The sequence below is a fragment of the Centroberyx affinis genome, unplaced genomic scaffold, assembly GCF_046629955.1.
Source record: "Centroberyx affinis isolate AG114_WGS23_722 - 3 ecotype Tasmania unplaced genomic scaffold, CSIRO-AGI_Caff_v1 ptg003763l_1, whole genome shotgun sequence".
Classification (NCBI taxonomy): Eukaryota; Metazoa; Chordata; class Actinopteri; order Beryciformes; family Berycidae; genus Centroberyx; species Centroberyx affinis.
Genome location: NW_027281639.1, coordinates 171,471 through 186,472, shown reverse-complemented (window position 1 = coordinate 186,472; position 15,002 = coordinate 171,471). Strand labels below are relative to the sequence as shown.

The 15,002-nt window shown below is 45.8% G+C and overlaps 1 protein-coding gene across 1 annotated transcript in view; it reads left to right on the top strand.

Moving 5' to 3' along the window:
* Positions 1 to 433: 433 nt before the first annotated feature.
* Positions 434 to 15,002, top strand: part of LOC139662337 (alpha-1,6-mannosylglycoprotein 6-beta-N-acetylglucosaminyltransferase B-like) — a gene marked incomplete at its 5' end in the record, with an annotated part of 66,451 nt that continues 51,882 nt past the window's right edge. Inside the window, 5 exon segments of the mRNA XM_071540995.1 lie at positions 434 to 510; positions 650 to 782; positions 785 to 828; positions 4,922 to 5,086; positions 12,158 to 12,327. Of these exon segments, the coding sequence (XP_071397096.1) occupies positions 434 to 510; positions 650 to 782; positions 785 to 828; positions 4,922 to 5,086; positions 12,158 to 12,327 (589 nt within the window).

The window sequence follows — 15,002 nt, the reverse complement described above, 5'->3', positions numbered from 1 at the left end:
GTTATCGGTTGGAATTTTTCTGTACGCTTCCTCGTACATGATGACAACACCACTAAAGATTTTCTGTTTTCCAGGGAGTAAAAATAATACGATTTTGATATAAAAATAAAAAAAATTTTATTTATTTTTTTGCATAAATTGTCAAATCGGTGTATGGCATGATAGAATGAGCTAAAAAGTTGAAAAAGTAATGTTTCATTTCAGTGTGACTTTAACATGGAACCTGATGTGTCACTTCATCAAACTATGACAGCACTACCGTAATGTGTTTAATTAGTGTGGCTCCCCGGGCAAGACGATACATTTCTCCTTCTGGTCCCCGAGTGAAAAAGTTGAAGAAGCCCAGACTTCTCTCATAATCTCACCCTCCTCGTAAAAATGATTTTTATGGTTTAATATTGAAGGTGTCGTTTCACTGACTGTGTCTCCTCAGCTGTGAGAGACGGGACGTCAGGCCAGTGTGAGGTACCCAGAGACCCCCGTTTCCCAGACTGCCCCGGGAAAGTAGATGTGAGTGTCAACCTACACATTTCCCCTCACAACATATAGAATAGAGAATGTATTACAACCCATAATCCTCTCTGATGTCTGTGTGTGTGTGTGTGTGTGTGTGTGTGTGTGTGTGTGTGTGTGTGTGTGCACCCTCCAGTGGATGCGTGCCCGCTGGACGTCGGACCCTTGCTACGCCTTCTACGGCGTGGACGGCTCCGACTGCTCCTTCCTGATCTACCTGAGCGAGGTGGAGTGGTTCTGCCCCCCGCTGGCCTGGAGGAACCACAGCAGCCCCCTACCCAGCATGCACAGCAGGGCAAGGCCGCCAAGAGACAGGTGAGGACACACAAGTGAACACACACACACACACACACACCACTGTAAGTCTGCAGAGATACACAAATGACACAAAAGCATGTTATGCTTGTTATACCCACTTACAATCCAACAATGTGTAAGGTGTCCACTTACATATCCCTTATTTCACTCAAGGGTCAATAAAAACATATTAAATGATAGATGATTTCATTTGAAAAACGATGATCTAAACCCCATGTTTCTATCATGTATAGTTCAAAAGTTATGAATGATTAGATCGTAGCATATGCAAGTGATTGTTGTTTGTTTGTTGTTTGTTTGAGTCATTGTTGCCTATAATCAAAAAGTAATTTTTTGCTGCAGCGTAATGACACAGATGCAGATACAGTGTGTAGGAGTATCTTTTATACTATTCACTGCAAGTATACAAACCAATATATAATTAGTTTAGGTTTTCAACCTATTTTCAGTAATACATGGACAAAAATAAAGTCAAACATCAGAGCTGATACAAGAAAATGTTTTAAATAAACACAAGACAAATGTCCCACGGCTGACGTTAAGTTGGCATACAATTCTGTCGGCACTAAAAAAAGATTGATTTACCACATCGTTGCCAATCACTAAAGTAACTTCACAGCTGTGGCAGTGATGTGAGGAAGGGCAGGACTTCAGCCCGACAGACAGGCAATTTTTGAAAGGAAATAATCCAGGCCGGCCTGTTTAAACATTATGATTAGCCTACATTAAAACCCGTTGCCAGGGAGGTTGTAACAGGCAGCTGAAGACTTAGCTGTCTTAGCTGCCTAGCGCTCTATGAATAGAATCTCAGCCTCTCTCGTGGCCGCTCCTTTCACCGGCGCTGGCATCCGATCTTTTTCTAGCTGAAATCCGTGGAACAAAAAAACGGGGGCTGAACAGTACGATATGTGTTTATAGAGCTAGATTTTCTTTTACAACATGACCTAAACGCGATCCCATTGCAGATCCTTGTTATTTGTCCTTGCTTATTCCCTGTTTGTGTGCCTGAAATCGCTACAGAAAAATAATACAAAACAGGTTATTAGCACAGCCAGGCATTTCAGACATGGTCAGTTCGATGAGGAAAGGATTTGAAAATGCTACAATTCAGCATCAGAAATTAGCAGGCATGCAGGTCAAAGACGCTCTTGCAAGTTCATAAACTGCCTGTGAAATAAAAATTAGGGGAAGAAATGGCCTGATAATTAGGAGTACCCTTTTTTCAGTCAATGGCCCCAGGTACACATGAGCATTTATGATATGTCAAAAACTGACAATATCCCACGTGTTGGAGGGATTGATAGAATTCATCAGCCAATGACATTTGTACAGACTGCTTCAAAAGGTTTCCGAGACCCGCCCACAACAACTGCCAGCAAGGTGGTTTTGTCTGTGAATTGGTTAGATGCCAATATCCCATGTGAATGCCACCTATGTCTTTCCAGTGTGTTCTGGGTAAAAAAATAGAAAATGGAGTTTCCTAATCAGAAAAAACCATGAGTATGCAGCCTGAGTCAGCAGAAAATGTCTGATTGTTACTCTGTTCATGTGATATTACCTTATGACTTCAAACAAATCTTAATTGGTACAAGTTGAGTATTTAATTGCAGATATGCCATGCAAATGCCCCCAACAACAGATCAAGGGGGCAAAATAGCCTCTGACAGTTTATTACCTTGCTACACCCTCTTCGCAACATCAGCGCCTGTAGACGCTTATCCTTCTGGCAAGCATAAAAATCAATAGACATCTATATATACTGTATGCTCTTTTGTGTTAAGCTTTCATGAGCTGTCAGCCTCCTAAATGAACATTTTTTTAAATATTAATGCCTTGTTTCACTAAGAGTCACATAAGGGTTTGGAGGGGATTAATGTTTTGAAAGAGAAAACATAAAACTGCCATAAAGCTTCAATCCTGTAATTGATAGAGAATGTTGGAGTAAGGAAAACAGATGTAAAGGCATTTAGATTAGGCAATATCGCTTTCAGTTTGCTGTTGGAATTGACAAAATGGACACAGTCCCTTTTGCGTACTGGTTTGACCACCAATACAAAGTCGGAGACATAGAATAAAGACAGTGATTAATAAATGGGCTCCATCCTGTCAGTCAAGAGAGAGGGGTAACAGTGTCTTCTCCTCAGTAGCCGCTGAGCAGCAGCAGAGCAGAGTGAGCTGTCTGCCCCCTTGGCTACATGGTAGTTAACCTTCATCCGACCCTGTTCGCTCCTTACTAATTAACACCGGCCTGATCCCCCTCATTATTATCCTCTCTCCTCTATTCTCCTCGGCCCGGACACCGAGGTCACGGAGCAGGCAAAAAAACTCCTTACACTCACAACTAAATACGCAGTCACACAGTGTGAGCGGGCCGCGGGGTCGCACACACACACACACACACACACACACACACACACACACACGTACTTGTACACAGGTGCTGCCGTCGTATTGCCATTCTGTTATGCCTCTGTTAGCTTGATGTTAATGAGGAGTGGAGCTGAGCAGCGCATTGGCAAAGTATAAGATTACGTCATTGTTCTTCATATTAATGGTGGTCCTGTGTAGCTCAGTGGGTAGAGCATGGCACTAATACAGCCAGGGTGGAGGGTGCAATTCCCTCTGGAGCCACATATTGTACGGGATACACATGTCCACCAAATGGCATTAAGGAAATTCTTAATTGCACACACATACAACCTAATACACTTCATGCTCTGCCATGCTGCAGCTTGCTCTACTTTCTATAACGCTCTCAGCAGCACATACATAGAAACTAGTTCACAGATGAAGTCAGGTTACATCACCAGCCTTTTTGTGTGTATGTGTGTGTGTGCGTTTCTGCGTGTGCCTTTTTTATGTATGTGTGCGTGTGCATCTGTGAGTGAGAGAGTGTGTGTGTTTGTGTGTGTGTGTGTGTGTGTGTGTGTGTGGCTGACTAGACTTCATCCTTGCTGTTGTTCCCAATTACAGCGGTGCCTCTGTGAGTGCAGCAGCCAGGGCTATTCCTCATCCACCAGCTTGGTCAGCCTTTTGCTGCGTTTGTGTGCGAACACAAAGCGATCGCGGACGGTAAAAATAGCACTAAAAGCGATGCGTGTGCATTATGCGTGTGTGTGTGTGTGTGTGTGTGTGTGTGTGTGTGTGTGTGCAGTCTGTGCCCTTTAGACTTTGCGGTGGCAGTAAGTCGGTGAGATTTTCAGAAGGTAGAGCAGAACGTCGGTGTAAATGAAGAATGATACACTCTCCTCCGTCTTCCCTGTGACCACATGTGGATTACATTCTGCCTGCGTCTGCACCCCAACAGATAGAGCATAGGTTCATTTTCTTTCAACTTCAACTTTCTTCTCCTCCGAGCGGCAAAGGCTATCTTGTTTGTCTGCTTCAGCATTAGTTGCAGAATGCACAAGGTTCTGCTTTTTCCTTGAGAGGGAAAAACTCCAAAACCCACGACTTAAAAGAATACAAATAAATCTGCCTTTTTATTTATTAAACTCCAGGCGATAGGATCTCCTAGGACAGACTTTTTCTCGAAATAGTTCTCCAAGCTGTACTCGGCGAGGCAAGCCTTGGCTCAGTGACACATATGCTTTTGTTCTTTTGAAAATCTACCTGCGAGTGCTTTCGCAGGGGATAGAGATTACATCATCACATGCAAGAAAAGAGTGATTTTCACATGGCACACACTTAGCATGAGCACACACGCCCATGAAGACATACATATGCAATAGTGCTGCAATAATCATTATGTAATGCCTTCTTGCATCAGTTTATCTACTAAAATATGCAGTTGACATATTTTCCTCTGTCACATCTTTCTCCACCTGCTCTCTGTTCCTTTCTAGCACAATGCATTTCATCGGCATTCATATGTATGTTATAGTAATCAAAAATGAGTTTTACAATGAAAATAAGTAAATAATCATCAGTAAATACATAGAAAGCTTAATTAACTTCTTTCACTCTCTCTCTCCTGGTCCCATGTCACTTCCTCTCTCATATCCACCTTCCACTTTCCATCCTTTTCTACCCCTCTCTCCCCTTACTTTCCATCTATCCCACCCCACCCCCCCACCCCCCTCCCCCCCAGGCCGCTTTCCGCACCGACCTCTCCGTACTGCTGGACCAGGTCGGGACGGGCAAGGAGTCCCTCAGCTTCATGAAGCGGCGCATCCGTCGCCTGGCGCAGCAGTGGGCCACGGCCGCCAACCGCCTCGACGCCAAGCTGCAGCAGCGCTGGAGGGACCAGAAGAAGGTGAGAGAGAGAGAGAGGGAGACAGAGGAAGGGAGACGGTGAAGGGAGGGAGCCAGAATGGAGGGAGCGAAGCCGTGATCAGATAGGAGGCGAGAGAGCAAGAGGTCAAAGGTTGCGTCGTTCTCAAGGGGATGACGTTGAAAATAAAAATGGACAAGAGAAAGATAGCGATTGCTCTGCTTTCTGCTCTCCATTCTGAAACTGGATATAGCTCAAGTTAACGTTACTCACCCAGAAATTGCGAGGAGGCCGCCGACTTCCCTCCAGGCGCTGCTAATTTTTTCCTCTTTCTGACGTCGAGTCGAAACACGTTCGGCTCGGAGCGCCCGGGGCAGAGCCCAAAACATGCTGCGTCCAAAACACCAGGCGCACAGAGCGGAGTAGACACCCGCCTGCCGAGATCAAACCGTTGTAAATAACCGAATAACACACAGGCACAGGTGCTGTCAACAAAAGCATCCGACGTGATCACGGCCTTATTCTCCATTCTGTCTCCAGTCTTTCGTCTACCAAAAAGTCTTTTTTTACGATACAGCTGACGTCACAAGACGAGCGTGGGGGGGAGAGGGATGGCAGAGATGAACGTGGAGGCTGGAGTAGAAGAGGGAGAAGGCGGCGAGTGATGAAGGGGAAGAGGTGGACGGAGGGGAAGAAGGCAGATATGAGGGAGAGAGGAGGATAAGATGAATAGACTGTAAGGCAAACAAACGGTTAGCCGTGAAAATGCCGTTTCAGATGCTTCTTGGAGGTACATTTATTTTCTATACTTGCAATTTGAATCGGTAAGGTAATTCCACTGCGTAATCGCTCTGTCAATAACAGTGCATCTAAGGAGGTTTGTTCTTATTCTGAATGATGATGGGGGAGAGAGAGTGCTGTGCATGCCGGAGAGGGAGAGAGATGAAGAGGAGGAGAGGTTGCATGGATGGGAGGGGACGGTCCGTACCTGCTACAGTACCTGTGTACTTTTGAGACCGGGACCTAAATGTGTGTGTCGTTGAACCCGTGCATCATGTAAAGGGGTCGGACATGGCCGCCAAGTACTCGGCGTGTGAGAAAGCGATGCAGGGATAGACGGGTGAGGGGGACGATGATGATGATGATGATGATGATGATGATGAACGACGGGAATTATGACGAGATGCCGAGCCGGTGCCAGAGGGAGCAAGGATGAGATGAGAGAGGAAGTGGAGGACAGAGGGGGGAATGGGCAGGGAAAGGTGTCATGGAATATGGATCAGGGGAGGGACTGATGGAGAGAGAGGGAGAGAGGGAAGTGATAAGGCGCAGCCAGAGGGAGCAGAGGGAACAAAGGGCTGGGAGGGCAAGGTGCCTGCGGGGGCGATGGGGGGGGGGGGGGCTTTCATTAGGAAACTGTTGGAAAAAGTAAAGCCAAGGGTGTAAGGTGCAGGTAAGCATTCGGTTGAGCCTGACCGCCTATTAAATTTGATCCCCCCCCTCCCTCCCTCCGAACAGACAGATAATCTTTTAGTCAAGAAAATGATGATAAATGGAACGAGCCGAGGAGGCGGATCGGGCACACGCAAACACGCGCTCTCCCTCTTCTTCCCCGGGAACGTCTCCCTCTGCCCCCCCCCCCCCTCCCCCCCCCCCGTCTCTCCCTAAAATAAGTTAACAAGGGTGGAAATAGTCCTCCGTCGCCGTGATTGATGTCCTCCTCTCTTGCGGCGGGCTGGGGGGATTTGTTATCCCCCTATCGCGGCTCCCTTCGGCTGCCGCAACCAGCCTATATGCTTTACGACGTGCCGCCCCTGCTATCTCCACAGCAGATGTTCTGGTGTGTGTAAGAGTTAGCCATGGTTGTCAAGGGCTGTTTATCACCAATAATTAGGGAGGAATAAGAATGTGTGTTCTGTGCGTGTGTGTGTGTGTGTGTGTGTGTGTGACTGCTAATTGGATATCGTTTCGCAGGGCCTCTCTTACCGCCAAAAAAAAAATCACATCTCAATCTGTACTTGTCAAACTCTGCCTTTCGCTTGTTTAACCTTTATTTCCCCCCCTCCTCCTCCTCCCCTTCCTCACGCTCTCGTAGGAATCATCAGTCATTAGTTTCCTGAACCCTCAAAGCCCTCGCTTTAGCATTGAGAGGGAAAACACTGTTTGATTTGAATTAACGTCGGGCCTTGGAGAAACTCCGTCTGATTTGAATTGACTTTGGCCTTGTACTTTTTCTCCTAACCTTCATCTTTGACAAAAAAAAAAAAAAAAAAAAAAAATCCCCCAGTTCCAGCGGCAACTTTAGCATTCCGCTTGGCTTTTTTTTTTTTTTGGCGCTCTTTAAAATTCCAACGGGGTTCTGTTGATTCAATTCCGTTTTCCTTGTTTGGCTTTCTTTTTGATTGTTTAGAGTGGGTGTTTACTCAGAAAAGGGAATAAATTGGCAGAGCAGAAGAGAGAGGCAAGTAGCGAGGGAGAGAGGATTGAGAGGGAGAGGAAAGAGAGAGAAAGATGGATCGTTCCCCATGTCTGTCAGCGGCAGACGCAAGGACAAGGAAAAGAGGAGTGTGTGTGCGCATGTGTGTGTGTGTGTGTGCAACTTTAGAAATCTCATTCAGAAGTCAAATCCTAACCATTACCTGACAGAGTCACAGCAGAGAGAGTTTTATTCTGAGCTTTCAGCATCCATCCTATCCAGTATATTGACATGAGATGCCCCTTTAAAATAACACTGCTTTGGTATGTGAAGAAGAAGAAGAAGAAGAAGCACCTCAACTGTTACGGAAAATCTCATCTGACTCGCAACTAAACTCCTTATTTCCTCAGCGCTCCTGGAATCCGCTAAGAACACCGTCAACCTTGTGCTGCGCGACACTTTTAAAAGCAGTTCTACTTTTTGAGAGAATCCACTATCCGCTTTTCATCTTTTTTTTTTTTTTTTCTCAAAGTAATTATCAAAGCAAACCAAAAAGCCCAGGTCGGGCCGTTCAGCCATTACAGAGCGGCTGATGGCGTAAAAACAGATTGCCGTTATCTTTTCTGCAGAAGTCAAAAGGAAGACGCCATTTCCGCGAGATGATTAGGAAGCGCTCAAAGACGCCGACCTTATCCTGGAAAAACGAGTGTCTGCATGTGACTTTGTACCCCAGCTGTTAATTTCCCCTCCTCCTTTTTTTTCTCTGCGTTTGCCCCCCCCCCCCCCCCCTCCCCCCCCGGAGAGCAGATTGACCTCTGGCTGACGAAGTGCAGACAGTGGTATAGGAGAAAGATGGAAGGTGAAGGTAGGGGAGGAGGATGAGAGGAAAGGAGGAAGGTGGAGGAATATGACGAGGGGGGGGGGCAGGAGAAATGGAGAAAGAAGAGTGTAGAGGAGGGAGGGAGAAGGTGAGATTAAGGGTAAGGTATAGGGGATGGTGGCAGTGCCAGCTTGTGTTGCCGCCCGTGGCCCTCCATCAGACAGCTGTGACCTTCAGACCGGCTGGCTGAGGCCACAGTGCATGGGCAGGCTGGGTCACACACACACACACACACACACACACACACACACACACACACACACAGCCTTGTACTAACAGACGCCGAGACCGCCATTAGCATTCTGCTGTCGTTAGCCTGTTAGCGATGAGTGGAGCGGAGCAATAGAGTGGTACTACATACTTTTAGCGACACTTCTACTCTCCTGCTCTCACATACACACGCATACGCACCAAGGACCTTCCAAGGTTTTCACACACACACACACACACACACACACACACACACCACATCACATAAAATGCTCCTCACATGAAAGCACATGAAAGACTGTAAGATTTCCTTTGCCACTCCTTATCCCAGTTATATCAATCACACGACAACATGCGTAACAGGGCGGGTGGGCGGGGGGGGGGGAGATGTTGTGGAAAAAGGGCCTTGATCCGCCGCGTTAAAAAAGTGCAGGGAGAGGCGGCGGCGGCGGCGGTGGCGGGACACGCGTCGTAAAGGTGAGCGGCGCGGCGCCGTTGCACTACTTCTCCGTCTGTCTCGGCGGTGTTTGCCGGGTCTTTTTTTTTTTTTTCAATCCCCAGGTGGAGGAGACAGTAGCGAGGAGCTTTAGATGCTTTTGAGAATCCCCTGGGCTCTCGGGGAGGGAGCGAGCATCCAGAAATGAGAGCACACACACACACACACACACAGGATTCTGACTGGAGCGCGTTGATGTACGTATGTCAGCGTGAAACAAAATACATGCAAACAAAACCCAAACAAACATTCCAAGCCCGTCTGTATCTTCACACACATGCACTCAGAACACACACGCACACACACACACACACATACGCGCCATCTGGGAGCACCATAGGTCCGCTGTATAAAGAGCTCGCACCCTCTGTGTGTGCTCAGATTCCCGGGGGAGGCAGCTGGCTGCGATATAGCAGTTTATGCGGAAGTGCGGCTCTAGCTTCGGAGTTATTCCCCCCGTTGTTGACTTCCCATTGTGTGGCTTTTCCTACCCGTTCATCTTCATTTGCAAGTCAGCGTGCGCGCAGATGCGTTGGCGACGAGCGCCTGTGCGTGCGTGTGTGTGTGTGTGTGTGTGTGTGTGTGTGTGTGTGTGTGTGGTGATCGACATGCTACAACAGTACAAAACCACCCACACCAGTCTCTCTCTCTCACTCTCTCTCTCTCTCTCCCTCTCCCCCCTCGGTTCTACAGTATCGATTTCCACTCCGCGATATAAAGGTCACATTTCCAGCGTCGTCCTGATATGTTTCACTGAACTCGCCTCTATATCTGTTCCGGTGCTGGAGGAATTAACATTTGCAAATGGAGATGAATACCGCCTATTAGAGAAGAGGGTGAAATCACCTCCTCAGCAGTCTCGCTCACCCAGCAGCAGCACACCCAAGTTGCCAGCTTTTGAAAAACCACTCCTTACCTTTCCCTATTAACTTTGCATTTGTGTGCAGGGATGCCACTTTTTTTATAGAATCCATTCCTCACTTGTTCTGCTCCGGTGCCACTGCATGGTATTCTTCTCATTTATTTAGCGGCGGTATTGTGTAGTTGCCAGTTATGTGAAATTCGCCTCCTCCTTTTTCTCCACTTCTGCGTGGTTGCCAGTGTTTGTATGATACACCCTCGCCGCCGCCCCCGCCAAGCCAGGAGAAGGAATATTATATTGGCGCCGTGAATTCTCACTCTTGCCATCTGCCACCCAAACTGTAATTAAATTTCACTTATCTTTTTTTTATGAAGCAGAAGTTAATAGAGCAGGCTTATTAAATCAGGGGATTTTTCACGCCAGCCGGAGTCTCAGTGGCGCTTGACTCTGCTGCACCGCACACCGCCGTCAAATATTTTTACTGTACACACGTGAGCTTTAGGACACTGGTGGAGCGGTTTTTACCAGTTCTGTGTGTACAGCTGTAATATCTATAATGAGAGCCTTGAATTATATTGAATATTTTAATATGAATGACCCGGTGAATACGCTGAGGACTTAAAAAACTATTATTTTCTCTCTCTTATTTCAGCGTCTTTGCTCTGCCATTCAAACACAATCTGCTCCAGGATCAAAAGATGTCGTGTAAGAGAAGCGCGTGTGTGTGTGCGTGTGTGTGGGGAGCCTCAAAACCTAGATGCTAAAACCAAGACATTATTAGACTGTGACTCGGGGCATGATGCAAAAAGGGAGAGAGAGAAGCAGAGAGGGGGGGGAGAGGGAGGTGCAGAACACTTCTAAGAAGCTCTAGGAAGCTTTTAATCATTTCTTCTGCAGTTCAAAGCCGCAGACACAGGACACACACGCACATACAAGGAGAAAGAGAGAGAGAGAGAGAGAGAGAGAGAGAGAGCAAGCAATCGCCATCAAAACTTTCCCCCTCAAAGTCCACCCAGTTGGCCGTAAGCTCATTATGTAAGTTGCATGGTGAAAGTTGTGGGCTGCGTTTGCCAGCCACAGCAGCGGGAGGCGTTCATGCTGCGTTAGCTAATCAGGATTACTCAGCAGAGCAACGCTCGGACATGGCTGTGTCTAATCCACTGTGAAAAGCAACATGTTGCTCATTTCTTGGGTGGGTTGCACTAAATTATGCAGCGGCTAGGTGGACACGCATGGCAGCCTTGTAGCCCGTTATGTGCAAAGTTGCAAAGTCCATCATGTTAAATTATGATAATTCCTGCACGTGTTTGAATACAAAGGGATTTATTTTTTTATTTTTTTATTTTTTTCACGGGGTGCCTAAGAATTAGTGACAGTGCTTAGCTTTATAGGCATACTGTGCATGTGCAATGAGCTGTAAAGTCCATAATGATGGATTTGTATATATGCATGCTTTTTCATTGGAACATGAGGGGATTATTCACTGGAGGTTTCAAAGAATTAGTTTCCCGTAATTCCCATCTGGAAGAGTCTGAAATTCTAATGATTGTAATCCTCAAACTAATTAAAGCATTTTTACTGCTAAACTTTCAAACCTTATAACTTTATACTATACAAATAATACAGTATATATACAAATTATTGGACCACCATCAATTTACATGTTGTCTGTACAATATGTAATTTCAATAGATGACACCTTACACTGGATGTCTATTATCTTACAGAGCACCTTGAAAAAGAGTTCACATATGGTATTTCTATGAGCTTGGATAGTTCAATCAGTATTTGTGAATATAAACAACTGTCTTCCAAAGCTGGAAACAAGACAGGTAGAGAACAAGAGAAATAGTCTAAGTAAAAAAGGCCATGAGTCAGAATCTCAGCAATGAGGAAAAACTGCAATCAAAGTAAATCACTCTGCTAAACCATTACAAAGGCAGTAAATCAATTCACACAAAAGTTAAGGTGGTTAAGTTTTCAGTTTCTAAAATTGGGTGAAATTGCGATACACGTTTAACAATGCTTTGTACCTGTAGTAGTGGTGGTACTCAGATGATATAATACCATGCTATTCCACGGTGTTACCATGGCATTGTGCTGTCAAGGTAGTGACCGAAGATCAGTGGAAATAACTTTCTTTTATTGTACTGCCATGCTACTTTTATCTAAGTGCCACTTTCTCCTAGACTTCCTCCATAGACTTTGGCTTTAACTCCCTGCCACAATGCCTCCCTGTCCTCCCTCAGATCCTGGTCCACGTCGGCTTCCTGACGGAGGAGTCCGGGGACGTTTTCAGTCCCAAGGTGCTGAAGGGGGGTCCGCTGGGAGAGATGGTCCAGTGGGCCGACATCCTCACCGCCCTGCATGTTCTGGGACACAACCTGAAGATCTCCATGTCCGTCAAGGAGCTGCAGGGGTGAGTCATACCTGTTAATATGCAAAGGCCACGCTGGAGTACTTGGCTTGTTAGCGGTGGTTTTGTTGTGACAATGCAAGTGCCGACCCCCTTCATCATCCAGTCATCCTCTGGTCATGGATCTTGCTAATGCACGGATTCACCTACCTCTTGTGTATCAGCATAACCTTGTAAACCAATGGTATCTCCCTACCAGCGAGCCCAATGTTTGCCTCCCTACATCGTAGACCAGGTTTTGAATGTACCATGTTTTGAAAGGAGCTGTTCAGAAGGTAGAACTCGCAGCATGGATCTTGCTGTTGGTGATCAAGCAGTTGGAACAAGCCTTGATATGAATACGTATCAAGGGGTCAGTAGGTTGGTGTGCATTTGTCTATTTAGTGACATTCCTCCAGTTGACCAGCTACATTATGTCAATGGAGGTAAATCAGACAAGAAAACATGTTGGGTATCAATTGACAGGGTCATGACTCCATATGAATGGCTTGATTGATTGGACCTCCACCAAAGTATGGCACTTTCTATCATCTTAATGTTCTGGTCATTGTATTTTGCCTGTAAATTGCTTTCACTCAAGCCATTTTGCGACCACAATTGCATTTAACCTAATGGTTACCAGGCCACATATTGACCTCTAATGACAGCTGTGACTTCCAAGTGAAATATATTTGATAGCCCTTGCTGTATCACTGCACCGCTCTAATTACGCTCCATTCCCAGTTAACCCATAGATTAGACATGAGGGCATCTAAGGTCGGCTTGATTTGTTTATTGCCGCATTGATCCCATATCGACTCGCTGCCCACATTCCTGTCAATGTGACGGTGTCGCTGTGTATCTTTTTACCCCCTGCGTCAGCACGCTTACATGTTTCTGCTGACGGATACAGCCGCGGAGCCAACTCTCACACACACACACACACACACAAACACACACACAAACACAAACACGCCGGCGGACGTAAATCTGCCCTGTTGGGAAAAAGCCCTCAGGGTCGTTCTGTCCACTCTGTGCGATATCTACTTCATGGCCAAGACTGTGTAAATCACACAGGTTGTCAAGCTCCACCAGCCTCAAGCTAGCACCATGGAGATGGATTGAAAATATAGCACAGCAGCCCGGGAATTATGAATAGATGTGTCTGGGAGCTTTGTGAGACTCGTCCTGGGAGACGACTGAATCATGCCGCGGATGGGAAACGTCTTTGTTTAGCCTTGATTGGGCCAATAGCCTTTGTCTCTCTGCCATCGTCGGTCATTGCGATGACACGGGTATGGAGTATAGATCAATATAATGATGTCTACAGTGACCCGGCTGCGCTGCGCATTTTACATTGTGCACCGCCTGTGACAAGTCTCACCAATCACAGAAGAAATATTACATTGACCCCTCAGCCTTTGCAAGTCATTCTGTCAACATATAACACCTTTAGAGGGAGTGAGGGAGAGAGTGGGAGAATTTAAGGGAATTTTAATGTTTTCAAAATGAGCTTATAGATGGCAGGGACTACGCAAGGGCGAGTTCAGTTGTCACACTCGAAATGGATGGCGGTATCATTTTTATCGACTTTGCAGCTAGAAAAAAGAAAAAAAAAACGTACCTGCGTGAAGTTTTGTTTAGTCTACCTTGGAAAGGCTTCGGCAGCAAAAACTATCTTTTAGTTTTGGATTATTCGGAGACTCTGTTTAATCTCACTTCAGACCGCATTTGGATCGTGACTCAATCTTTTCTAAACACTAGTGTGAGAAGTAGCGCCAACTCTGTCTCCTGTTGTCAATATTTCCACATGGTTTGCTGCAGAAAAGTGGAACAGAGCAGGGTTACACAGTGTGTCCAATTTTTTTTGTTGATGCGTCACTTTTTTTTTCTCTGGTTTTTACACCTTTTATTTCCCTCGGTTCTTGGCTTCAGTAAGACAAAGAAAATTGAGAGAGAAGGTTCAACCAACGTGATAATGCAATTTCGCTGTCACACTGTCATATTGGGAAAATGCTGTGTTTTCTCCTTTCATCTGTCCCGGCAAAACAGGTAATGTCTTTATTGATCGCTCATCATAATGTGTAGAATGGCTTAAAACCGATAAAGGCTCTCATACACACTGGGCTTTGTCCTCACAAACAAGCAAAAACATTTCTGGACAAAACACCTAAAGGTGGATATACTTGTTCTTTTGCAATGTTATTCATGATAATGCCAATAGTTGCATAGGCAAAGTGATCCATAAGGTAAGGATCTATACTGAGGCAAGGATGCAAACAAGCTTGAGCTGTTTTTTTTTGTATTTTTTCCTTTAGATGACAGATTTATGATTTGAAAAGCAACAGTATTGATTTTGTGTTTGGCAGCCTTGTGAAATGCAAAGGCAGTGGGGGAAAAAACATGTTTTTATTTTATTTTTTTTGCGAAGGCCTGAACTAACCAGAGTACATCTCTTTAACAAAACTGGTGCTGAATTTACTTGTTGATTCTCTAGTTTACCAAAGATGACAAGAAGCGGCAGACGTTCGCTCTGTGCACATTCGCTTCATTTAGCAGCCTTGAAAGTGCGAATGCAATCATCGCCATTGTCAGTAAACAGACAGGGATGCGGATGAGGGGGTGGGGGGGTGCAGATGAACCTAGCACCCTTCGTAAACACGTGGAGTCGCCTACAATCAGCAACACTTCACAGAAAA